A 27,607-nucleotide genomic window follows, 5' to 3' on the forward strand; every position below is an offset into this window, starting at 1 on the left:
CCCAATTAGCTATTATAATACATGGATTGTAAACACACTCTCAGCCGGTTCATGGTTTGTAAATAGGAATGGAGTGAAAGAAGAACTGAGTTAGCTTTAACTCAGTTCAGACATCAGATGCAACACAGCCGGTTTCATGGATTATAAATAGGGATGCAGTGAAAACGAGCTGAGCCATTAGGTCTATATACAGACATGGTCTTTAATAATCTTGCGAGTAATTACTATGTAAATATGCATCTAGAACTGTCAACCCTGCTCATATATGGGAAAAGTTTGCAACTAGATCAAGTCACTGCCGCATGTATAGCGGCCCGTATGGTTAGACTGTCCTAACAAAATATGAGAATAAAACCAGGTTCACCTACCCCCACACATATCAGACAACACACAAGAACGTTAGAAAATTGGTTGTGATAGAAGAAAAGCAGTACCTGTTATCACCCATCAACCTCTCCAAAAACAGATCTCTGTGCATGTTCCCAGTGGCAAAATCAGATACACCCCTTGCCAACAGCAAATCCTGCCCATACTTAACAAAGATTTCTTTTCTCTTCCTTTTTTTTCACTTTTTGGATCATTATCATTACTATCATGAGGAACAATTATCCCAGTTATCCTTGCTTCCTCTTCAACCTTTGGAAATTAGGTTTGATTGGCTGGGTTGAGGTTGAACTGTAGTCAGTCACATGGTTGGGCTGAAAGGGGACCAGAGGCTTCTTCATGGACACACATGCATCTGCCCTCACACTGCCTATGACAACAGAGGGAGATAGCTTTGTTTTCAGCTGCCGGGGAACCTCCAGCCTTTCCAAGATCTTTGAGGTTTTCTCATCCAAGGGTTTAATACCATCCGGTGGTGTGACAACTGATTTCTCCACCTTGGGCTTGGAGATACAAGTGGGGGTGGGGACTTTATTGACAATGAGTTGCTCCCATTCCACTGCCATACAAGCAGTAGTATTACCTCCTTCAGTGGCCTGGGTCAGTTTCCGTTGTCCCTCTTCTCCTTTGTAACCTGCCTTTGTTGATGATATCAATGACATGATCTCTGAAGGCTCTAGCTCAGATAAGTCATGTTCAGATATTATCTCCTTCTGTTTTGTTGGTATTGACCTGGGAAATTAAAGCCAAGAAAGTAAGATAAAGAAAAACATGCAAACTGCAAGGGACTTGGAACACTGCCAAGCTCACTAAGTCTGGCCACGTTGATGAAATAAGCCTCACAAACTCAAAGTTGGACTCATTACAAACTGACATGGGTTTAATTGGGTTTAAATTGAGTCCACAAGTAAGCTCAGATAACCTATATCTAATTAGATGTGAAATAAAGAGGCAGATATTCTTGCTTAATTTGCTTATGTATGCAAGCAATGATTCAGAATGCACACTTACTGTTGGAACCCTCAACCAAAGTATCAGATTCCAAGGGGATTCATGCCACTACGGGCTGGTTTTAGGGAAAATACAGAATCCCACTGGAAGTCTTCAACAGAATTGCATCATATCTGAGATCTTTTCTAATCGATGTCCCATGTAAAGGATAGAAGTATAATAAAATACTTGACATTTTCCTCACTAGCAATTTCACACAAAACTGTTGACTCCCAAGTTTGAGGTTGTAAATTGAATAAAAAATTTTGCTAGTTCTCTGCAAGGAAGGGGGAGAAAAGCTCTCACCACCAACTTGGGTAAAAACCAGAATTAAAAAACCCAGGAATGAGATGGGAGACTCCTCCAGAAAGAACAAAACCGATTCAGTCAAGTTCTGTCAAGAAAAAGACTTTTGCTTGCCTGTATTATAGAGGATCCATAGTGCTCTTTTAATGTAAGACTAGACCAGAATACGTTAATCCCAGGCAGGATCAAATAGAAAACCCTCCAATAAACAAGAAATCATATGAGGAAACCAAGAGAACAATGGGAACGAAAATCATATGAGGGAACCAAGAGAACAATGGGAACTAAATTTAAGGGAAACAAGTGAACAATGGGAAGTAAAATCATATGAGGGAACCAAGAAAACAATGGGAATTAAAAATAAGGGAAACAAGAGAACAATAGAAACTCAAATGAGGGAACGATTTCCTTGGTTGAAATAACAAATAAAAACCCACAAATTTGTAACATGTTGAAGCAGGAATGATCTTGATGTAAGAATCTTCAAAGAAATCAATGTAAATCTGTTGAAAAGAAATCCCAAAAAGCTTGTAGCACTCTTGAACTCAATTTGACTGAAACTAGGGTTTAGAATGAAGAACCGATGGAAGGGAATGGAGAAAGGTGGGGTTGGCTATCTCAGCCTAGGCATCTCACCCATCCTATCTCAGGATTTTCACAAAGGCTAAAGCTAATATTTCGTTAATCAAATTCGTGCTCAATGCTGGCCTCCCTTACAAACTTATATAGAAGACTCAAAAAATGACTTGGACACTAAAAAGGAAAGGCCTAACCCTATCCTTAACTAATAAGGTAACCTAAATTAACAAAGAAAGTGAAATAATAAAGAAACAGACTCAAAATAGGACTCTATCTAAACTAAGGAAGTAAACCCCGTTTTCCTACTTTCTACCCCTATTTTAGGCTCATTAAATTGGCCAATTACAAAGTAAACCCATGGGATCAAAGTCCCAATACATATGACCAAACCAAAGCTTATTTCCACCAAAATAAGCCCTAAGTGACTTATCTACATTATCTTTTCTCAAGTAAAACTGTCCCAATGACACCGAGAATGCTCTAATGACTGATGATTGCCAACATATGGTTCGTTATAGAAGGATCCATAACACTTTCAAGTTTTAATTAAAAATCTGCAAACATCACTGCTCTTTTTTCAGTGAAAGTGTCACAATGATGCTGAAAATGCTCTAGTGAGTGAATGATGAAGTAAAGATAAAAAGTGATAATGCTGTAAAGTGAAACTTTTCCTGGGGCAATGAGAGATCTCTCAACAACCATCCTCAGCCATTTTCTAGTAACTGGGACCTAAGGTTTCTCATCAATGATCTGAGTTAAGTTGGGTCCTTTGCAGAGACGGTAGAGTTTTGCTAAGATAAAATCAGAAGATCATCTAGAGATCCACCAACTTAACTGCAGTAAAGATACAACGATATTAAAACATCGCAGAAAAAGTCCACCAAAGACCAAAGTACATTTTTTACTTCACTATGTCTACTATGAGAACTCAAGGAGGGTGGAAATGGTAGCTACCCAAATTGTAAGCTCTCTTTTACTAGCAAGTTTAGCTTTGGATGAAAGCCTCTCTCGTGCTCTAGAGGGTTGTAGTCTCTCAAGTCCATCTGGAAAGCAAGCCACCAAAAAATGAAAAAGAAATATATAATGCTCAAGTTATAATGAGAAAAAATGTCCAAAAAAAAAATATAGAGATGGTAAAAAATCTAGATGATTCAAATGGCATGAAATAGAAGTTCTTCACTTGGAAAAGAGAGAGAAAAGGATTTCTTCTAGCATCCAAGCTCGATAGGAAGGGATTTCATGATAAGGTCATGAAACTAGCATTTCATGAAAAGAGGCCCAGCATCACTAATAGTGTGTAAAAGCTCCTATTCAGTTCTGCTTAATTGAGAATAGAACGAAGGAATCTACCCCACCCACGGGCTTAGGCAAAGAGATCCTTCATATTGTGCATTGACGGTCTTTCTGGTTTGTTGATAAGGGATGAGAAAAAGAGATCTGTCAAGGGAAGGCCTTGATAGATTTTTACTCTCATGGATCAAAAATCTATCTGATTTTCTCAAGAGATAAAAGTTGTTGAAAATCTCAAACTCGTGGAGGAATTGGTGAAGAAAAGCAAGGCTCTGGGACAATGTACACATTCAAAAATCGGTTCTTATCTCAGGTGGCTTAAAGATTAGCTATAACTCAAACTATGTTAGATATTTTGTGCTTGCTACATTATTTGAAGATATAAAACATACTTCTGGTTAAGAAAGTTAGCCAAGGGAAAAAGAAACCTCCAACTCATGTGGGAAAGGAGTTTTATTGAAGACTGTTAGCACTTGAATTCCTAGCTTTGCCATGCCTTGTTACATATGTTTGTCAAGAGAATGCAACTTTGAGTAATTTCTCTTTTGAGAATGTGTTTAATGGATGTCAGAAAAGGCAGTATACAGTGGAGTGCATGGTTTTTTAGACACCCAGAACAATCCAACATCCTTTTTTAGCTTAACACATTCTGTAGGGCATGCAGAAGATGCTCTGGCTGTAAATGACAGTTTGAGGGAGAATTACATCCAAGAGACGCAGCTAGCATGGGGCAGAAAGGGAAAACTGTTACCGATGCCTTATTCAAATGCCTCCACACCACCTCTGCTTTTTCTGGAGCAGATTTTTTATGTTAACGAAAACTTAGTACAAGATTACAGATCCATTCTGATATGCCATCTAACCATGCGATTCCTCTTATCCTTTGGGATAGATTCTCTGGCAATACACTCATATCTCAATTACGGGGTTCCATCTGCTGGTCAATATGGAAGGCACAATCAATAGTGTTTTCAGGGGCATCGAACCTGATCCTCTTAGAACAATCACCAGGAACTGCATGTAGTGATTAAAACAGTCACTGATTATGTGACCACGAAAAGTTGTTAATCAACAAAAGCAAGTCCTCCTCCACCCCTCTAAAAAAAATGTCTCTATCTGGTTTCTTTCTTTCGTTTTTTGTTTTTTCATTTAAAAAGTAAATATTATGTATAAAACACTTTCTGATGACCCAATAAACTTGGGAAAAACACAGCATCCAGAGGATTTTCCCTCCGCGAATTTGGGACTATTCAGATAAAAAAAAAAACTGAGGCTTGTCATGATGGTCTTCCTGACATCAGATCTGGGAAAGCATGCCTTTTAGTCATAAAAGTATCATCCACCCTATCTTCGTGTAGTTGGACGATTGGACCTGTTCGCTACTGTTTCACCTAAAAGCTTGAACTGTTAGGGAAGGGCAACGTAGATGTATACATCAACAAGACCCATTATTTTGAAACCAGTTTCCAAAAGTTAAACAAAATGGTTAGAAGTTTTATCACGAACTCACTTCTGGTTCTTCCAAGGTGGGATTGAATGTGTTAAAAACAATATCTTACCTTTGATAAAGAGGTTTGAATGCAAAACTCTATCTCCTCTGGAGCTGGAGCATCGATTGATCGAATTGCGTCATGAACAGGCAAGATCTCCTCTGAGCCGGCAAGCCTCTGCAAATTTTATTTTTTTTAAATAAACCGTTAAGAAAATACACAGGGGGAGAAAGAGAGAGAGAGAGACAACAGACTGTAAGTCACTGATCAGTATGCTGCACCAGAAGCAAAGGATTGAGAGGTTGAGAATATACATCCTGCAGATCAGTACAACAAGAGAGTATAAGAGTATTACCCTGAGCAACATCAGCCCCTTGTCTGATGGTTGAAGGATATAGAAGCAATGGAAGGTTGCCTCCTTCATGGTTTCCATATTACAGTTTGAACAACAGACCAAACCCTGATCCAATGAATGTAGTGCTCGACAAAGCCCTTGGAAAACTGCTAGGAAAGGAAGGAAACCTAACTATTAGATACAGATAAACCGAAATGGGAAAAGTTTTGGATCATCCAGGTTAAGGTCCATATTGGCCTCATGTCAAATTTGAGGCTGAACACCTTCCCATCCCCAGGTATGTCCATGCATCCCCTCGTAGTCCTCGATTTTTTAATGGTTTGTTTCACCACCTGACCAACTCTGATTGGAGCCACTGGGATGAAACTTGACATGTAGACAGGGACCCCAGGGTCAACCTGTTGCCCAAATTTGAGCCCCATCAGAGCTACCACGTAGCAGATATTTGATGTCAGGTGCAATTCATAGACAACGTATGTGGGTGTTCCATAACACGACCCAACTGCAACTTTGAAATTATGAATAATTCGAATCAGGAAATTAGAGTCAAGAAATGTTATGAAGAAATATTAACAGTCCAAATCAGGAATTGAAATGAAGTCAAGGCATATAGCAGGAAAGACTTAAAGTCCAGACCTATCACATAATCATGTCAAGAAAAGATTGGAAGAAATATTCATGTCCAAAGCAGGAATGTACAATTAAAAAGCCACGTACGTTGAGTATTCAATTCCGGCTTGTCATATTCATCAGAAGTAGTTTCCGTCTCATGATTCGCTGGAATGACAATGTAGGAAGTTCCAATTACAACACCTGTTAATATTCACCAGAGAGGAAAAAAGGCATCAATAGGATTATTTGGAAGAACATGCCATAGCCATGAAGAGACCAACAAGAATAATCAAATGCATGGCAGAAGCATGTGGTTCAATTTGTGGATGACATGCAGTCTGACCATCAGGTCACAGGCCAATCTCAGCTTAGCCACCAGCCAGGGGGCAGAAAATTTAATGGGGATTTTGGATAGCAGCTTTTGATTCTGACACAATGCAGTGTTCATTATATATATATATATATATATATACTTAATTTACTGATTCCGAATCATCAATCGTCCAACTAAAAGGCTCAATGCTGATCTAGGAGATTTAGCTAGAAAGACATAACTGAAGGATTTAATCATCCGATGAACACATTTTCCAATGAACCGTTGAAAGTGCCCTTTCCTCTTTTTCTTTTTCTTTTGTAGCTTATCTAGGCAGCTACTATTATACTAGTAGCTTATGTCTTCGTTAATCAAAATAATTAATAAAAGTACTAAGGATAATCAAAATTTGGGGTGTTAAGAAATATCTAGGCAGCGACGATGCTGCCTTGATTAACGAAGACATAACCTACTAGTATAGCAAGATACAGACATTCTGAGTCCATTAGTAGCAGCACCAACCATGAACCTCTGTCCAAACACCCCCAGACAGAGAAAAATATTAGTGGCAAAGGGTAGCAAAGAGAAAAATTCATCAGCCCAAAGTGTTGCAAGGAGAAGAAGTCATCAGCCAAGGAGTGCAAAAGCAACCAAAAGTTTACAATGAGATTTTACCTTCACTAAGGGCATCCAAGTTGGTGCGCTCAATGACATTGAAAGCTATAGGAGTGGAAACTGGCTGCAGCTTTGGACAGCTACAGAAGGAGGGTAGAAACAGGATTGTGTGTTCTCCGACCTTGACTGTGTTTTCAACCAAATCGTGAACCCCCAGATCCTGACATGTGACTGGACAAGAAGTCCTACTGATCCTATTTCCAACAGCAATCTCTAAGGGAAAGCCATGACACCTGCATGTCTATTTAAGAATCACCAATAAATAAAAATCAACTACAAATATTCTCTAAAATATGTTTCAGATTCCTTACAGATATGCCTCGTCGGTAGAACATATTGGACTTGGTATGCTAAATCCATCAGAATGTGACATGCAAATTTTAAAAAGAAATGGCTGTACTTAAGATAATTGAAGCATGGAGTGAGCATTGTGAAGCTCAATACTGATGGTTAATCCAGATTAATCCAGGATAAGTGCCAGTTGCACTGCTTTTATCTTCTCTTTCTACTATGGAATCTGTTCTGACAACATAGTAGAGATCTTTGGCCTTCTGGATGGATTGAAGCTTTGCAAGAAGTCATATATTCTCACTTTGATGCACAGGGCAAGTTTTTTCCAATTTTTAATCTCTATGATGTATCTCAAAGGCCTTGGATGTTTGGTGGTAATTTTGTTTGGAAATCAATGATCTTCAGGAATTCCAAACGCAACAGAATTCACACTTTCAGAAAGAACAATCATGTGGCAGACAGCTTGACTACAAAGCATCTATCCATCACATTATAGTCTATAGTTACCTATAGCCTCTTTTCTCAACTCCCTTGTGCAACTATGTTATCCCTTTTTCAGAAATTTCTCCATATTTTTGGGGAGGGTGCTTTCTCTCTATCTTGCAGAGGGTTTGTACTCCGGCCTGACCCACTCCTTAGGGCGTAATTCTGCATCTCAATTAATAGAAGTTGAAGGGCATGCCCAAGGCCTGGAGTAAGATCATAGTTCGAGAACTCGCAGAGTTTCTCGGTTTTTCGAAATCCCGAGACGAGACTGCCTACGAGTCTCAAAATGTCAATATCTCGCCGAGATCTCGGTTTGACATAGGAAAATGCCCATCTAGGTCCTTTATATGAGTGCCAGATCTCGAGATCTTGCTGGAAATTCTTGGTATACAGGCACCTATCTATGCCAGGAACCAAGACAGACACTTATTTATGCCTAATATCATTTAAGTAAATGTTTTTGTATTTCATTTACTTAAGATATTATTCATAAATAAGCAAATACCCCCCTATTTGAATCCAATAAAAATAGTTAAAAAATCAAATTCCAAAAGGAAAAAAAGTCAACCCCCCAGTTCAAGAACAAAAAGTGGATTTTCGGCGGTAGGTGCAATTTTCAACTTTCTAATGCTGGGGTTTTTCTCAAATATAAAAATTCCATAAATCTTATTATGGTAAAGCATTGCTAAAAACCAAAAATGCGGTAAAATTTTCATTTGTTTTGATGTCCAAAAAACTATTTTCATTCAGAGCGATTTTGACAGCATTCACGCATACCGAATTAAGTTTGACAGGTACATAACTCTTTCAATATAAATAAGATTTTAGCAATCTTGGACTTGTTGGAAAGCTTTCAAAAACAAAGCTTTCCAACAAGTCCAAGATTGCTTAAATCTAATTTGTATTGAAGGAGTTATGTACCGGTCAAACTTAAAAAATCGCTCTAAATGAAAATATATTTTTGGACATCAAAACAAATGAATATTTTACCGCCCTTTTGGTTTTTAGCAATGTTTTACCGTATTAAGATTTATGAAATTTTTAGATTTGAGAAAAACCCCAGCATTAGAAAGTTGAAAATTACACCTACCGCCGAAAATCCAGTTTTTGTTCTTAAACTGGGGGGTTGACTTTTTTTCCTTTTGGAATTTGATTTTTTAATTATTTTTATTGGATTCAAATAGGGGGTATTTGCTTATTTATGAATAATATCTTAAGTAAATGAAATACAAAAGCATTTACTTAAATGATATTAGGCATAAATAAGTGTGTTTGTCCTGTGTCTGTCCTGCTTTCCCACTAACTGAAACTCCTATTTGGACTTTGTTTTTGCAAAATCTGATAGTGTCATTGTGTTTCAGACCCAAACTAGGTCTAAAACCCACCGAGATGAGGCTTAGAGTCTAGAAGAAAAAAAAATGCACCAACTCGGCGAGATCTCGACTCGGTTTTTCAAGGGTCCGAGTTGGCACCGAGACCCAAGTTTTCGAACCTTGAGTAAGATATGGAAATTTTTTTGGAAGGAAAAAAGATATAGAGAAATTTCTTACAGCACAATGAGGCCCTTCATTCAAATGATTTCCTATATCTTTCATTATTTAAGAAAACCAAATAATGGGTTGATCAGGTACTTTATACATTGCTGACAGGTCATCCCAGTCTTGTGCATGATACAAGAGCAGCAAGTTATTGGTAATAATGTTATCTTGTATGTACCAAAATAAAGAGTATAAAACATTCAACTTTTATTAACATTTACATGTAAGGATTATAGTAAGAGTTTCCTTCTCATGGAATTTATTCTTCTGGAACAGAAAATTCAGACTGAAAAACATGTTACCAATTTAGAGGCTGTAAAAAATTGGAATAGGTAAAGGCTCGGTAATTTCTTCTTGTCATGTTTGGGTGGGTATCCCCCCGCACCCTTCATTGGAGATGATGTACTTAAATCCAATTGTTGTAGACCTTCTAATCGAATTCTCATTCTCTTGCATCTCCTCCCCTCCCCCCCAACCAAAAACAAAAGAAAGTAAAGGCTTGGTTCATGGTGTTATTGGTCATAACCCCAACTTAACCATATGTGCATGGGAAACCAAAGAAATTTTTTGGATAACTATTTCAAACTAAAGTGATGTCGTTCGGAGCACTTCACTAGCAAGCAATTTGGGAGTTAGAACATGAAAATAAAGGACATTCCATATACATGAAGACCATTCTGTAACTAATGACTACCAATTTCCCCTAGCCATTGAGGTGAGTTGATATGAGTGGTAATCGAAGCACTACGACATCTCATATAAATCAAGTCAAATAGTATCTACTATGAAAATCAACAGAAACAAACACCATGAAACTTGACCAGCAACCCTCTTGAGCTATAATAAGTAAGTATCTATGTGGGGCTCTTGGATTATAACATGTAGTTAGATACATGTTCATTGATTACTAAAGGTAATCTTTAATGAATATTGAGATGACGCTACATTTGATATTGGAAAACGTTGGTTGATGGGATAATCGGTTTGTTAATATGACAGAGGCCAACCTTTATTTATAATGAATAAAACCCTAATATGAGAGAGTACAAGTACAGAAATATTCCTATAGACATAACTACCCTTATACCCAAATTACAACACTCCCCCTGAAGTTGGTGCATATATATCACGCATGCTCAACTTGCACACAATAGGATGAAACAACTTACTACTTAAACCCTTGGTACAACTTACTACTTAAACCCTTGGTAAAAACATCAGCTAATTGGTTCCCAAATTTGACAAAAGGAACATAGATAACTCCACTATCTAATTTTTCTTTTATAAAGTGACGGCCAATCTCCACATGCTTCATACGATCATGCTGAACCGGATTGTGAGCAATGCTAATGGCTGATTTGCTATCGCAATACAACTACATGGGTAATGGAACACAAACAACCAAGTCTTCTAGAAGACTCTGCAGCCATAACAACTCACAAATACTAGGAGCCATAGCACGGAATTCCGCTTCAACGCTGGATTGAGCAACCACAGCCTCCTTGCTTCACCATGTAACAAGTTTACCACCTACAAAGGTTCCATAACCAGTTGTTGACCGACGGTCATCAAGAGAACTTGCCCAATCTGCATCAATAAAGGCATATATAGATGGTCATGGGGAGAAAACAACACTCCTTTACCTGGGGCAGACTTCAAATAGCGCAGGATGCAAAACACAACTTCCAAGTATGTACATTAAGGGTCATGCATATAATGGTTGACCAGACTCACAGCATAAACAATGTCGGGCTGAGTATGAAAAAGATAAATGAGTCCGTCAACTAACCTCTGATATCGCCCCCGATCAACTGGTTCACCATCCTTGCTCAAGAGATGATCATTAGCTTCAATAGGAGTGTCAATGGACAACAACCTAACATCCCCGTTTCAAAGAGAAGGTCAAGAGCATACTTCCATTGAGAAGAAAGATACATTGAGTGGACCTGGCCACTTCTATGCCAAGAAAATATCGTAACTGTCCCAAGTCTTTAATCTCAAATTCTTTTCCCAAGTGTGCTTTCAAACGGGAGATTTCTTCAGTGTTACTCCCAGTGACAACAAGGTCATCAACACACACTATAAGAAGGGTAATTTTCTCACCCAAGTGCTTGATAAACAAAGTATGGTCAACATTACTTTGTTTTTAGCCAAATGTCACCATCGCCTTATGAAATCTACCAAACCAAGTAAAAGGTTATTGTTTCGAGCCCTATAGTGCATGTTTTAACTTGCAGACTTTCCCTTGAGTTTTGGAACAAGAAAAATCATGGAGCTCCATATACACTTCTTCCTCAAGCTCTCTATGAAGAAATGCATTCTTGACATCTAGTTGTTGCAAAGTCCACCCCAAGTTAACTGCACAGGAAAGTATAACCCAAATAGTGTTCATTTTGCAACAGGGGCAAAAGTTTTCTGGTAATCGATCCCATATGTCTAGGTGAATCCACGAGCAACAAGTCTTGCTTTATATCTCTCCACCATGCCGTCCATCTTTTGCTTCATTATAAACACCCACTTACAACTCACAGGTTTCTTCCCTGAAGGAAGAGTTACCAAATCCCAAGTGTCATCCTTTCGTAGAGTTTACATCTCTTCAACCATAACCTCTTTCCACCATGGATTCACAATTGCCTTTTGCCAATTCTGTGGAATAGAGACAGAAGACACAAAGGCAAGATAGGAAGGAGAAAGTGAATCATACGAAACAACTTGAGATAGGGTGTTGAGTACTAGTCCGCTTTCCCTTCCAAACAGCAGTAGGTAAGTCAAGAGAAGGATCAAAGGCACTAGAAGGTGAAGGATTACCATAGGGAGAAGTCGGTCCTGGATCGAAGGACACCGATTGGCTGGGAAGAGGCGGTGCAGTGGTGGTGGTGTTTATCTACTGTTTCCGAGAGTGAGTATACACCAGTAGTTCTGGCCGAACTGTCTCCTCCTAAACCGAGCATCAACGTCTTCAATGGAAGTGTCATCAGTAGAAGGTGCGCTATCCATGGTCACAACTAGCACCACATCTTCAAGTTCAACAAAAGTAGAATTCTCCCCTTGAAGAGGTGCCGAAGATTGATAATAGGCCACAGATTCATGAAAAACCATATCCATGGAGACAAAATCACAGCGAGATGGAGGATGATAACACTTGTAGCCCTTCTGGGTAGCTGAATAACTAAGAAAAATACACTGGAGCCCCCGAGGATCAAGTTTCCTATGAGCATGTTGATTCCTTGCGAAGCACACACAACCAAAGATTTTGGGAGGAACCTTGGTACATTAAGAAAAGAGCTAAAATTCAGTACCCAAATAGGCATCCGATTGATGAGATAAGTAGGAGTCAGGACTGCCTCACTCCATTTGAGGAGAGACATTCATCTCGAACATAAGAATGTCAACACAACTAGTTTGGTGGATGATTCCATGATCAAGAAGGTAGGATTGGAAAGTGCCATCCATATACTCCTTCCCATTATCACTACCAAGAATCTGAATTTTTGCATCAAATTATGTGCGAACCATATTGTGAAACAACTAGAAACAACGAAATACCTCATTCTTGTGATGTAATAAGTAGATCCAAGTAGTCTGCATATGACAATCAATAAATGAGACAAACCATCGATAACCAAAGATAGAAACATGACGGGCAAGACTGCAAACATCAGAGTGAATCAAAACAAATGGAGCATTATTTCTATTATTTACTAGAGTAAACAGTACGAGTTTGCTTGGCAAAAACACAAGCATCACATAAAAACTCCTTTGGATTACACTGCAGAAATAAAGAAGGATAATTTTTTACTAAGGTTCCTATAAGAAGGTGACCCAATCATTGATGCCAGCGATGCAACTCAAATAACACTGCATGTGTGAAGTTGGTTTGATGAGCCTGACCAGAAATTGGTAATGGTGAAGAGAGACCATCCTCTAGCAGATATAAACCATCATGCACTCTACCACAACCAATCATTTTTCCCATCACCAGGTCTTGAAAAACACAGTAGGAAGGATAGAAGGTGACTTTACAATTTAAATCTGTAATCAAGCTACTAATGGAAAGTAAATTGGTAGAAAAATTAGGAAACGTAATACAGAGGAAAGTGATAAGGTAAGGAAACAATGAATGGAACCATTTCTAGAGACAGAGGAAAGAAAACCATCAACCACCAGTACTCTGTCTTTTCCTGAACAAGGAGAATACCGAAAGAACATATTAGAGGAACCGGTCATATGGATAGTGGCACCCGAGTCAATGATCCAAGGACGGGATATGACTGATGCACAGTAACCTCCAAACAAAATACCTGAATGGGCAAAGTTTGAGTCAGAAATAACCATAATACTTAATCTTGGAAAAATTTTGGGAATTTCGGTGTGACGAAGACAAAATGACATGTCGAATTGAAAAACTACCAAATTTCGGTTGAAATTTTAGTGAAATTTCAAAAATTCAACAGGTTGTAACATTTCAGCCAAATTTCACCGAAATGTTACAAACCTAGGTTATAAAAAGGCAGAATCTCGTGACTCTCAGTCGAAATATAATATTATATTTCCACCAAGAGCTATCTGGTGACTCCCGTTTCGACTTTTTAAGCTGGTTTTTATTGTTTTGTGCTTTCTTCTTCAATTTTTCGCTGCATCAATGTCAGAATCACTTGGGAAAACATTATTGAAGCTTGCTCCACTGTTTCAGGTAAAACCCCTTTCTCTAAAAATGTTGTTTTTTTTTTAAATACTTATGATCAATACATGTTAGTTAGTGATGAATTTGTTAGATGTCGGCCGCAAAGCTGATCCGATTCATCGGAGAAACACAGTTTGATCATGCCACACAAGATACAGACCATGGTGCACGTGTCCCCACACATAAGGGTTACACGAGAGAGCCTCGTGGCCAGTTCCGTCCAAGTGGGCAGGCTGATTTTATGGACATTGATGACTTGTCTAGCTTTGTTGGTGGATTGAGTATGGGCGACCACAAATTGAGTGGACATTGGTATGGTCCATCTTATGGCGGTGAGAGCAACCCATCACCATCGGAGTTCAGTGCATCACATTCACATCTATATGGGCAGTACACTGGGGTAGGGGAGCATATATCTTCTTCATCCATTCCCAGTTTTGAGTATGACTCCGAGTTACAGGGATGAACAGGATAGTCTTTTGTGGACGACATCTTCTCCTACCCAACCCACCAATCGTACATGCTGCTAGTAGCGTCATATCACAATGGATCAGTGGGTAGTTCTTCAAAGTTTGGTGACCCTTACCCTAGGATAGGTTACCTTCAGTATATTGATGATGCAATTTACATGGCAACTGTGAAGGACTATACTCGTTTCTTCTCCCAGCCTATGACGTGGCATTCATTTGTCCTACAGTCAGAGGACAATGCATGTCGGCTCCATCGGACCATGAGTGGGATCGATCCTACATGGCGTAGCAATTATTATTAGTAGACACTTGTATTAGGAAAGTATATTGACATCCAAATTATTTACTTAATTCTACGACTCATTGAATCTATGCTTGTATGATTTACTTGTTTAACTTATTATATCTTCTAGTATTTAGACAATGTGTAAGTATACATTAGGATTCAACCGTATACTGCCAATCAAAGTTGCAAATCCAAAACACACTTGGAGTGACTATTTTTGCAATATGAACATTTATATATGTTTATCAAGCCTTAATTTGGCCTAGAACTCACCAAAACGGCCCACCAAAATGTCGTGCATAAAAAGAACAAGATTTCAGTGAAATTTCGCCGAAATCTTGGTATCTCAAATATTTCGGTCATGCCAAAATGGCCTACCAAAACGAGATTTTAAACTATGGAAATAACCACGGCAGAGGCAAGTGAAGAGGGCTTCAATTTAGTCATCAAATGCCGTAGCATGAGGAGCTCATCTAAGAGAGGGCGGTACTAGTGGACACCGGTGCAGACTCTGACGTTTCAGTATGGTGAGCATGAGATTAACCACAACCATGACCAGGACCCTAGGAGGTGGAGGTGGTTGGTAGACCATAAAGCTTCCAGCAGAAATCCTTGGTATGACACTCCTTGCCACAATAGTCCCACTTCACAGGTTCCTTCTCAGATGAGAAACAATCACTAGTACACCTAGTACTCCCCCGAGACTGATTACTAGGACCAGAATATAAAGCTGATCTCTCCTGTGGTACTGGCTGCAACATAGTAGTACGACAGCTGTCCTCCAACTGAATCAAGGAAAAAACTTGTTCCAAGGATGAAAAAGGCTCACAGCTAAGCACTTGGGCACGAATATGGTCATACTCAACATTAAGACCAGCCAGAAAATCATATACCCGCAGTTTGTCTTCTCTCTTCTTGATTTTGGTAGCATCATCAGGACAAATAGCTTGAAAGACATCATAAAAATCCAACTCCTGCCACAGACCACGCAACTCCGAGTAATACTAGGACAAAGTCGGTTCCTTTTGTTTGATTTCATGAACCTTCTTGCACAGTTCATAACCCTGAGGATTATTCCCAACCTAGGAATATCTATCTTCAGTGGCCTTTTAAATCTCTGCAGCAAATTCCAATAACAAGTATCCCCGTGCAATATTGGGATGCATAGAGTTGACAAGGACATTACCAAAGATTGTTTGAACTCCATTTTTTCTGGGATGTAACAGCAGTTGTCAGCTTCTCAGTTTCGCCTGTAAGTGTTAAAGTTGTTAGTAGATATGTAACAGGGGTAGTTTGGGAACTAGACTTTGAACTAGTTGCCTTATTATGTATTTTATCTTGTTTGTCTTTTTTACCTTGTACCTCCCTAGGGAGGTGGATGTAATAACTCCATTAGTTCTATTCAAGTAATATAGAGTGTGGAGAAGTCTCTCCAACACATAAGATTACAACCCAAAACATTCTCTTCTCTCTTCTCTCTTCTCTTGCCATCTTCCTCCTCCAACTTCTTCCTTCTCTCTTACTTACCTTCTTAACCTAAAATCTAACTTGGTATCAGAGCTTTAGGGTTTGAGAGTCGAATCCATCTTCTTGCTTCCATTCTTTCCTTCTCTTTGAAACCCTAGGGAACAAAGGGTTTCAAGGAGAAGCTCCCTATGTAAGAAATCTGTTGAAAGGAGCATGAAATAGGTTTAATATAACCTATCCTTGTATTTGCAACTGCTGTTTGAGCTCAGATGAAGCTCTCTTGATGATTTGAAGCCTCTCTATCCACTGCTAGAGTTACCGCCAGCTCCAGCTTGAAGTTTCTGTATCTCTCTCTCTCGGCATGGGTTTGAGGCTTGGAATGGAGCACTAGCATCGCCCAAGGGTGCTTGTCAAAGTCCATGTGTCCCTTCTTGCTGCTTAAAGGCTCTATGTGAGCACAACTCCTTTTTCGTGGAGCTCTGTTTTCTGCCCAGGTACAGCCTGTGACTGCTGCTACCTTTTTTTCTTGCATTTGGAGAACCATGGACTCCTCTCTTGGTTGAGAAGTGTTTATGGATACGTTGTTTAAGGTCTTAGCACTTGTTTGAGTGGGTTTTGCTCCTTGGAAGGTGTTGGGTGAAGTTCTGTCCAGATTTTACCTGTTTTTTTTTCTGTTGGAATTTACTTCTTGTGATTGGAATCCTTATTTGGGTTGAGTGTGTACTCCCCACTTTGTTTGGAGTTTCTTGTGTATGGTTAAGTGCCTTTTTTATCCCCATAATATGGCTGAATCTGATGCCTCTGGGCTTGGCACGGCTGCATCACAGCCTACTCCGGCAGCCTCACAGTTTGTCTTTGAGAATTCACACCCACAGATCTCCATTGTGAAATTAGACAACACCAATTATTTGGATTGGTCCCACTCAGTGAAGCTTTCCCTTCAGAGCAAAGGGAAACTTGGGTATATTACAGGTACCATTACTGCTCCAGCTCCTGGTTCCCCTACTTATGAGAAATGGGAGACTGAAAATTCCACAGTCATGACATGGCTCATCTTCTCCATGAAGCCTGAGATTGGGAGAAGATTTATGCGAAAGGAAACTGACAAGGCTATTTGGGACAGTGTCTAACAGACATTTGACAGGGTAGGTGACTCCGCCAAGGTTTATCAACTCCACCAAAAAATTAATGCAATGAAGCAGGGGGACAAGACTATTTCTGAGTACTACAATGCATATATTAGTCTTTTGGAGGAGTATGATCACTACAGGGACCTCCAATTGACCAACCCAGCGGATGAAGCAAAGGTGTATCGTGCTCTTGAAAAGGAGCGTGTCTTCACTCTTCTTGGTGGCCTGAACCCTGATTATGAACCCATCAGGCTCCAGATTTTGGGCCGGTCTCCTCTTCCATCTCTTGATGAGGTTTGCAGCTATTTACAGAGTGAGGAGACTCAGCGTGTTGCTATGGCACCTACTCCAGCATCATCTCTTGAGAGATCAGCTCTCAATACTTCCTCTTTCCGGGACACCCGTGGTGGTGGTAGAGGCCAAGGGCCTAATTATAGGGAGGACAGAGCAGTGGAGACAGGTGGTGCTAGTGGAGGTGGCAGAGACAGGTTTAAATGTGATCATTGTGGGAGATCTGGGCACACCAAGGATAGATGTTGGACTCTTTATGGTCGTCTTCCTAGTGCACGAGGTGGGGCTCGTGGTAGCCGTCGAGGGGGAGCTCGAGGTGCCCACTCTGTTATGACTGAGACAGATGCTACATAGGATGACTCTACTTTGGTCGATGCAGTGTTCCACAGGGTTATGTCACAGCTGAGCACATCTCCTACACCCACAGTGGCTAGCTCCTCTTCATCCTCCGCTTTGCAGGTTTCCACCTCAGCTTCTACTGCAGCCCAGTCTTGGGTCATTGACTCTGGTGCCACTGACCACATGACTGGTACGACCCATTATTATGATTCCTATACCATTTGCTCCGGTAAGGATAAGGTTCGGGTGGCCGATGGCTCCCTTTCCTCCATCTCTGGTAAAGGCAGTATCCCTATTACCTCATCTATTTCTCTTACATCTGTCCTTCATGTTCCTAACCTTACCCTTAATCTTCTCTCTGTGAGTCATTTGACAAAATCTTTAAACTGTTATGTCACTTTTTTTCCTTCTCATTGTTTTTTTCAGGATTTGGTGACGAAGAGGATTATTGTTAGTGGACGTGAGGAGCAAGGCCTTTACCTTTTTTAGCCTTTTTTGCCCACAGCTCAGTCCTATGTGTGTGGACGTAATGATAGTAGTTCTGTGGAGTCTGTTATGTTATGGCATAGTCGTCTTGGCCATCCATCTTTGTTGTAATGAGGAAACAATTGCCTCACTTATTTTCTTCCGTTGCTTCTTCTCATGTTTTTCAATGTGAACCATGTATGTTTGCCAAACACTGTCGTTCGTCTTATCCATATCATGGTAATAGAACTGTTGCTCATTTTCATACTGTGCATACTGATGTTTGGGGACCTTCCCCCATTAGCTCTTTATTTGGCTATCGTTACTTTGTGTCCTTTGTTGATGATTTTTCTCGTACTACTTGGATTGTTCTTATGAAACATAAAAGTGATGTTTGTGATGCATTTAAAACCTTTTATCAGATGATTCTTACTCAGTTTGATACTCGGATTAAAATTGTTCGATCTGATAAAGGGGGGGGAATAAATGTTTGGTGGCCTCCAAACCTTCTTTACTGACAATGGCATTCTCCATCAGCTAGCGTGTGTTGACACACCCCAACAAAATGGGGTTGTTGAGAGGAAGAATTGCCATTTATTGGAGGTCACCCGTAGTCTCTTGTTTGGCATGCATGTCCCCAAGACCTTTTGATCTGCTGCTCTTCTCACTGCCTCTTTTCTCATCAATCGCATGCTTACCAAACTTCCTGCTTTCAAATCTCCCTTGGACATCTTATCTCCCAAGGCTTCTGCTTTCTCTCTTCCTCCTAAAGTCTTTGGGTGTGTTTGTTATGTGCATGTAAACAAATTTGGTCGTACTAAACTTGATCCCAAAGCCCTCAAGTGTCTCTTCCTTGGGTACTCTTCTACTACCAAGGGTTACAAGTGTTATCATCCTTCTTCTCGTCGGTGTCTTATTTCCAAGGATGTCACCTTCCTTGAATCTGTTCCTTTCTTTGCCCCCTCTCAGGATCCTCTTCAGGGGGAGAATTGTGGGAGTGAACAGGCTGCTGCTTTCCTTTATCCTCTACCCATCTCTCCTTTTACACTTGACATTGGAAAGCACAGGGCTGCGGATGTGAATGTGAATATAGATTTAGTTGTTGACAGTGGCACTGATAAGGAGAAGGATTACCATATTACCTACAAGAGAGGTGAAGGCTTGCATAATGAAGGAAAGAAGACCTACCAAGAGTCCTCTTTGGATCCAGATCCACATCCTGAGATCCATCCTTCTCAGTCAGGTGACATCCCTTCTCCTCCATGTGATTTAGACCTTCCTATTGCTGTTAGAAAGGGGAAAAGAGCTTGTACTAATCTTATAGCCTAGTTTATTTCCTATGATGCTCTTTCTCCTACAAGTATTGCCTTTATTACTTCTCTTTCTACAACTTCTATTCCCAAGAATGTTAATGATGCTATGTCTGACCCAAAGTGGAGATAAGCTATGTCTGAGGAGATGATGGCTCTTGAGAAGAATGATACTTGGCAATTGGTAGATCTCCCTAAGGGACGTGTCCCAATTGGATGCAGTTGGGTCTATACAATTAAGTACAAATCTGATGGTACTGTGGAGAGATACAAGGCAAGGTTGGTTGCCAAGGAGTACAGTCAAGTCTATGGGATTGACTATCAGGAGACATTCGCTCCTGTGGCTAAGCATAACTCTATAAGAGTTCTTTTGTCACTGGCTGCCAATAAAGATTGGCCATTATATCAGTTAGATGTGAAGAATGCCTTTCTCCATAGTGACTTGGAAGAGGAAGTGTACATGCAACCCCCACCAGGCTTCAAAATGCCTTCAGCTGAAGGGAAAGTGTGTCTCCTCAAGAAGGCACTATATGGTCTCAAACAGTCACCAAAGGCATGGTTTGAACGCTTCCGACAGGCTATTCTGAAGAATGGATATTCCCAAAGCCAAGTTGATCACACACTCTTTACCAAGCGAGGTAATGGTACCATCACTGCTCTCATTGTCTATGTGGATGATATTGTGGTCACTAGAGATGATATAACTGAGATTGATACACTGAAAAGCTACTTGGCACAACAGTTTGAGATCAAAGATCTGGGCCCCTTGAAGTACTTCTTAGGAATTGAAGTATCAAGGACTAAGAAAGGAATCAACATATGTCAACGGAAGTTTGTTCTTGATTTGTTGACAGAGACAGGGATGTTGGGCTACAAACCAATAAATTCTCCTATTGAGCAAAATCACAAACTAGGGGAAGATTGTGGTCCTTCTCTGGTTGATGCTGGAAAGTACCAAAGGCTTGTTGGGAAGCTCATCTATCTTGCTATGACATGCCTAGATATCTCATATGCAGTGGGAGTGGTGAGCCAATGCATGCATGCTCCTAAAAGTAGACACTTGGATGTCGTGTATCCCATTCTTAGGCATTTGAAGTCTTCCCCAGGGAAAGGACTGTTGTATGCCAGACACAATCATTTGAGAGTAGGTCTCACTGATGCAGATTGGGCTGGCTCTATTACAAACAGGAGATCTACCTCCGGCTATTGTACCTTTGTGAGAAGTAATTTGGTTACATGGAGGAGCAAAAAACAGCACGTTGTAGCCAGATCCAGTGCAGAGGCAAAATTTAGAGCTATGGCTCATGGAGTGTGTGAACTCATATGGTTGAAAAGACTTGTTCAGGAACTGGGATTTGACACTGAAGGCCCTATGAGACTCTTTTATGACAACAAGGCTGCCATCAGTATTGCCCACAACCCTGTTCTGCATGACAGAACTAAGCATATTGAGGTTGATAGACACTTCATCAAAGAGAAGATCGACTCTGGCTGCATTTGCACTCTTTTTGTGAAGACTGGTGATCAGCTGGCAAACATTCTCACCAAGGCCCTTGCCTCTCCTCATTTTAATTCTCTTCTAAGCAAGCTGGGAATGCATGATATATATTCTCCAACTTGAGGGGGAGTGTTACAGTTGTTAGTAGATATTTAACAGGGGTAGTTTGGGAACTAGACTTTGAACTAGTTGCCTTATTATGTATTTTATCTTGTTTGTCTTTTTTACCTTGTACCTCCCTAGGGAGGTGGATGTAATAACTCCATTAGTTCTATTCAAGTAATATAGAGTGTGGAGAAGTCTCTCCAACACATAAGATTACAACCCAAAACATTCTCTTCTCTCTTCTCTTGCCATCTTCTTCCTCCTCCAACTTCTTCCTTCTCTCTTACTTACCTTCTTAACCTAAAATCTAACTGTAAGGTACCTTGCATACCCGCGGGAACCGATGACAAGTAGCAGAGCAAGATCACATCAATAATTGCTCTCATCCAATTTAAGGGAGCTAACAGGGATTGAAGGTAAATTGCCATGACTTCCATGGCTTGTGTCTTCGGTTCCAGTAGATGCGGTGGTAAGATCCGACATGATGGTAATGCAGGGTTACAAAGAGAAGGAAAAACTAAAGCATAATATGGTAAACAAAGGAACCGTGAATCCCTCTAGGCCATAAGTGGTCAAAGGCCAAGAGGGAGAAGAGGGACGAGGCCCTCAGTGGTGAAAAAAATTACCACTGAGGGTGGTGGAGAGAGAAACCGATACAGAGAGAGGCGGAAGGTGAGAGCGAGAAAAAGGCGGAGGGAGGTAGGGGTAAGGAAGAATAGTGGAGAGGCTGGCAGCAGCTAGGGTTTGGATCCCAAGGTGGATCCTTGCTCGAATGCCATGTTGGTTGATGGGATTATTGGCTTGTCAATATGACAGAGGCCAGCCTTTTATTTATAATGAATAAAACCCTAATATGAGAGTACAAGTACAGAAAGATCCCTATGGACATAGCTACCCTTATACCCAAATTACAACAGAAAATATGGGGGACATAAAGGATCAGAAAACAGAAATAGCTATCCCACATAACAGATCAACATCAATATGATCCTATGATCAAAACTAGGGTTGTCAATGGACCGCAACTTGTTTGAATCAAGCCTAAGCCTTGTTCTGTGGCCTGCCACTAAGCTCTGGTGGTGTTGGCTCATTATGCAAATATATCCTTATCTTATGTATAATGTTGTCAAAGAATTAGGTATAAACAACTGCTGATTCCAACCAAGATTTGGGCTGTAGACTTTGATACATGGGTCCTATGGACTTGGGCCTGAATCATGCTATTACGCTTACCGGACTTAAGCAAGCCAAGTTGAGCTATTAAAATTTCAACGGGCTGAACTAGAGTCAAACATGGACTAAGTCCCCTAGAGTGCCAAGCCCAAGCTAATCTGGATAATGCTCAGCTTGTTTATGGTAATTCTTCGCCATCATCAACAATTGCATCAACATGTAGCCATGTCAGGCCATAGATACAGAGCCTAGGATATTTGTCATCTGAAAGGGTGATATGACATTACAACTTGTATACAAGCTCAAAAATGTGCATATGGCATCAGAAGCTATTTTTAGGATGTATACACAATGATAATCGTACCTGACAAGGGCTGACCCCATCAATGATCTGGTTTATAGATGCAAACAAATTGCAGAAGATCTGGTTGGCAGAACCTACAAGTTCGTTCTTGAAGAAAAATACAGCCTGTAGCGGTTCCTCTAGGTCCCCTTTCAGCTCCAGTAGCCACTGTTTTACCAAGCCGGAGAAGAACCATGTATCTGCACACTTGTACAAATTTCCGAGTCTTTTAATTAGACTACCTCCTATTTATGGTGCTCGGAACCTGAAAAATGGCTCTCTTTAAAATTTTTAACAATCGACCATATGATTATGGGGCAATCAATTATCTAGAGATACGTCAATCTGATCCTCACAAAGGGTTGCCTAGACATAGACAAACCAAAAATTAAACATTTTAGTAGAAACATGGCTTCTCTCTTCTATTTCCAGCATTTTTTTTTTTTGGGGGGGGGGGGGGGGTTGGGGAGAGGAGTAGGAGAAGGTAGGAAACAGACTAACTCCTCTGATCACCCAATTTTCTACTATGACGCTTTAGGAACTTACTATCTCTGAGATTTGAACTTAGAATGAAAAGGCTTGAATGTTCCAGTTCATATGTTTAACGAATCTGAAGAATCCCGCACAACATTGAGGCACTTTGACAATTTTATCCTGAGGATTCATTGATATAATATAACTACCTAGATCCACAATTAACAAAAAACATATTTATATTGGGTCTTGGTTGGACTTTCACCCATGCCACAAGTCATCCTCATATACTTCCACATACATGTGTTTGGCCCTCCAAGGCCTGTTAGAGCTCTCTTCAACCTGCTCATGGCTAGATTGATCAGTTTTGGGCTGCAAGTTTTGACCAAGATGTCTCGGTATCGCAGCTAACCGAGACGAAACCTTAGGGGAGTTTAAAAAATACCAAGTTTCGACTAGTTTCAACCCTGTTTCGACCATATTTCGGTAATTTTGCAAGTTTCGACTTGAACACCTATATAAATTCACTTATCCCCATTGAAACTTGAGGAAATTTGCCTCAAAACCAAGACAGGCACTTATTTATGCCAAATATCATTTAAGTAAATGTTTTTATATTCATTTACTTAAGATATTATTCATAAATAAGCAAATACCCCCTATTTGTATCCACTAAAAATAGTTAAAAATCAAATTCAAAAAAGATAAAAAAAGTCAACCCCACCAGTTCAAACACAAAAAAAAACTAGATTTTCAACGTAGGTGCAATTTTCAACTTTTAAATGCTAGGGTTTTTTCTCACATCTAAAAATTCCATAAATCTTAATATAATAAAACATTGCTAAAAACCAAAAGAGCGGTAAAATATTCATTTGTATTGATGTCTAGAAATTCATTTCCATTCAGAACGATTTTAAACAATATTCGCGCACACCAAATTAGGTTTGACCGGAACATAACTCCTTCAATATAAATCAGATTTAAACAATCTTGGATTTGTTGGAAAGCTTTCAAATAAATCCAAGATTGATTAAATCTGATTTGTATTGGAGGAATTATGTTCCGGTCAAAAAAGGTTCGAGTTAGCCTGGAGAAAGTACCAAGTTTCAACCGAGATATGGTCGAAACCGAGACAATCTCGGTTTCTAGCTGGTCGAAACCAGTGTCGGCACCGAGTTCTCAATCCTTGATTTTGGGTGACAACCAAAAATTACGGATCAGCTATCCCAACTAATCAGTCACAGTTGCACAGTTAATAAATTAGTCATTGGTCAAAATATTTTGTGGAAAAAAGATTTTATATCATTGACTAGTGCAGATTTTGATCTTGCTACTACCATTAATGACCATGAGATGGACCCAAATTTTAAGCATCTTCAACCCCAGAATGGGCTGCCATATTTACACAGAAATAGATTTTTTCTAAAGAACCACCACTTAATAGCCAAATCATTTATTATTTTCAGTTCTTTACCTGGAAGACAGGTTTGAAGTGAGCAGTTCTCTACATCAGAGATGCCGTTGATAAATTCCTTGATTTTCTCGGAGAAATCATTTTGCAGGTTTAATTCTTGCTCCAACAATAAAAACTCCACTGAAACACATTTTTCTGCTGCATCCTGCCATCACAGCTCCAATACCATAGCTTGTCTTGAATCATGACAGTATGAAAAGCCAAATGCATGGAATGTGAACTAGAAATATCAATAAAATTTCAGACTTACCATGAGAGTCTTACGTGTAATAGGGCTGATGTTTCCTATCAAGCAAGAAATGAAAATCACTTTCCTTACTATGTCTTTATTTCCCCACGAGTATAAAACTTCATGACTTAAGAATCTTGCCCATTCAACATCTGGTAGTAATCAATATAATACAAAGACAACTTAGAAATAACAGCTTGAATAACAGAAAACTTACAGAATCAACATGAAGCAGATTATGCATCTCAAGGTTGAACAAGGCCCAGACATCATGATATCATCCATTCCAGATTTGCATAAAATGTACATGGTCGGATACATCTTTCCCGGATAAGTGGTGAAAAGAGACAATTACCCCCTTGGATGCTAAAGTCAACAATGCACTAAATAATAGTATTTGAGTTATGCATACAATACAATGCAGTAAGGTTTCAAAAATCGAAATTAGACTGTTGGACGATTCAAATTGGAAACGAAGGCCACCGATCCCAATTACCCTTGATTCTCAAACTGGTAGATTCAATCATGCCAAAAACAAGCATAGATCTCATTTCTTGGCCATTGTCTCCTCCCTTTGGTCACCAAAAGTGTAGAAGATGAAAGGAGAACACTTCTTGGTAACCCCAAGGGGATAGCTTAGTTAGCAAGGATCAAAATCTCACAATTAAGAGGTCATGAGTTCAACTCTCCTTGAGGCCTACCTATTTTTTTGAAAAAACACACACCTCTTGGAGCTGGATCGACAAGATTTAATACATATATATATATATATATGAAATCTGAAGAAATCCATACCCTACCCTCGATCCCATTTTTGGTTTTTCAGGCTGATTCCACCAGTTCCATCAGATTTTAATCTGAATCGGATTGGAATTGACGGAGACCACATCGATCCAATCCTGTGCTGATTCTGTATTTTAATTTCTTTAGATTTCATATATATATATATATATATGAAATCTAAAGAAATCCATACCCCACCCTCCGATCCCATTTTTGGCTTTTCAGGCTGAGCCCAACCAGTTCCTTCGGATTTGGATCTGAATTGGAATGGAGTTGACGGAGACCACATCGATTCCAATCCTGCGCTGATTCTGCATTTTCATTTCTTGTTATGCAGTCCAACAAACAAGATATTTTTCCTGCCAAGGAAAATTTTGGAATTTTTTACTAATCTTTGTAAAGTTGGCGAGGTTCTGACCATTTCATGCCCAATTGTTCATTTAGGGAGAGATGTTGTTATCATCGTTTCAAGGAAACTCGGTGATTTTCATTGACTTTACATCCTTACAAAGCAAGATCAAGTGGACTACTTCAAGACAGAAAAGGGGACCTTACGCATAGTATTGAAAACTAAATAGAGAGAGAGAGACAGAGAGAGAACCACCGCAGGTAGACCCCAAGCCATTCATGTCGGGCAAAAAGGCGTCACTAGGTAAGTTATTAACAGCGTGATGGAAATCGCGTAGGCTGAAATTTCTTCTCGGAGCGTATGCGATCTTCAGCTGTAATTGTTTTAAGTCCATTCGAGTATCAGTGAGAAAGGAATTGATTGTTTCGCGAGACTACCGTAAAAGTGCTTTAGAAACTCTGAGTAGCAACGATGACAAAAATAATCATGACAACGTCGTCGCAGTAATAAACGGCAACAACAACAACAATGCTGATCGATTATGTAAGTAAACTAAAATTTGATAAATGGGGAGAGATTTGAAAATTCCAGTTCTAAGTTCGAACCAAAGAAAATGAACCGACATCGAGCGCACAGTACCTCATCGGAGCTAGACATCCTGCATTTTCGGACGTAGCACAATCCGATTCTATCTCGGAGGAATTCCGAATGTCTCTCTCCTCTCGCTGACGAAACGGCGTAGAGATTCGCAAGCTGCAACAAGCACTGGTAGAGAAAAAGAAAGCGTGAGAAAGAACATGCGAAAACTCGTAAAATTGTGCAGATCCGATAATAAATTACAGGGAAGAATTGTAACCTGTTTTAAATCTCTGAGGAGTGAAGGCGATAAGCTTCGAAGATCCAGCAGGAAACAAAGGAGAACCATCACTTCTGCTTCCTCTTGCGTCAGAGTTTTCTTCTTTGTATTTATTATTGTCTGTCTGTTGAGGATGAGTGGACGATGAAATGAACTACGAATCGAGGTTTCAGGAGAGCAGATATCTGACTCATTGCTGCCGGAAACTCGAATTAAGTTCAGTTTTGGTTTCGGAATTAACTCAAAACTTCGCTCTTTCGCGCGCAGAGTAGTCGGTGCCAAAAAAAACACAAGAATATTGTAACTTTCCGATTGTTATCTTTTCGTTTCTCTTCATAAGGTTCTGGAAATTTTATCTTTTTTTTTATTCTTTTTTTTGTTGTGAAAAGTTGTTGTACACGCCACATGGAAGGGTATTGTAAGCATTCTTAGCAAAAACAATAACAATTAAAAAAAAAGAAGGATGGTACGGATTTAAAACTCTCAATAGTATATATAGGTTTTAAACATGTATATTTAAACAACAAAAGAAATTGCTGTAGTAATACAAATTGAGGAATTATTACAGGAAT

General features: G+C 39.7%; 1 protein-coding gene across 5 annotated transcripts; it reads right to left on the reverse strand.

Moving 5' to 3' along the window:
- Window positions 1-393: 393 nt before the first annotated feature.
- LOC122655745 lies at window positions 394-27,198 on the reverse strand. Of its 5 annotated transcripts, none has more exons than XM_043850052.1 (12): window positions 27,036-27,198; window positions 26,819-26,944; window positions 26,435-26,552; window positions 25,069-25,199; window positions 24,819-24,963; window positions 22,892-23,070; window positions 6,995-7,235; window positions 6,112-6,207; window positions 5,395-5,540; window positions 5,109-5,216; window positions 3,214-3,302; window positions 394-1,116 (listed from the first exon to the last, which is right to left on the reverse strand). In XM_043850052.1, the coding sequence occupies exons 1-12, from the start codon at window positions 27,102-27,104 to the stop codon at window positions 615-617; spliced, it is 1,950 nt and encodes a 649-aa protein (XP_043705987.1). In that variant the 5' UTR covers window positions 27,105-27,198; the 3' UTR covers window positions 394-614. The 5 variants fall into 5 exon arrangements, with proteins under 5 accessions (XP_043705987.1, XP_043705986.1, XP_043705990.1 ...); XM_043850051.1 differs by having other exon boundaries at window positions 6,094-6,207; XM_043850055.1 differs by having other exon boundaries at window positions 6,094-6,207; window positions 27,020-27,157.
- Window positions 27,199-27,607: the final 409 nt, after the last annotated feature.

The sequence above is a fragment of the Telopea speciosissima genome, chromosome 3 (assembly GCF_018873765.1).
Source record: "Telopea speciosissima isolate NSW1024214 ecotype Mountain lineage chromosome 3, Tspe_v1, whole genome shotgun sequence".
In the NCBI taxonomy this organism is placed as follows: domain Eukaryota; kingdom Viridiplantae; phylum Streptophyta; class Magnoliopsida; order Proteales; family Proteaceae; genus Telopea; species Telopea speciosissima.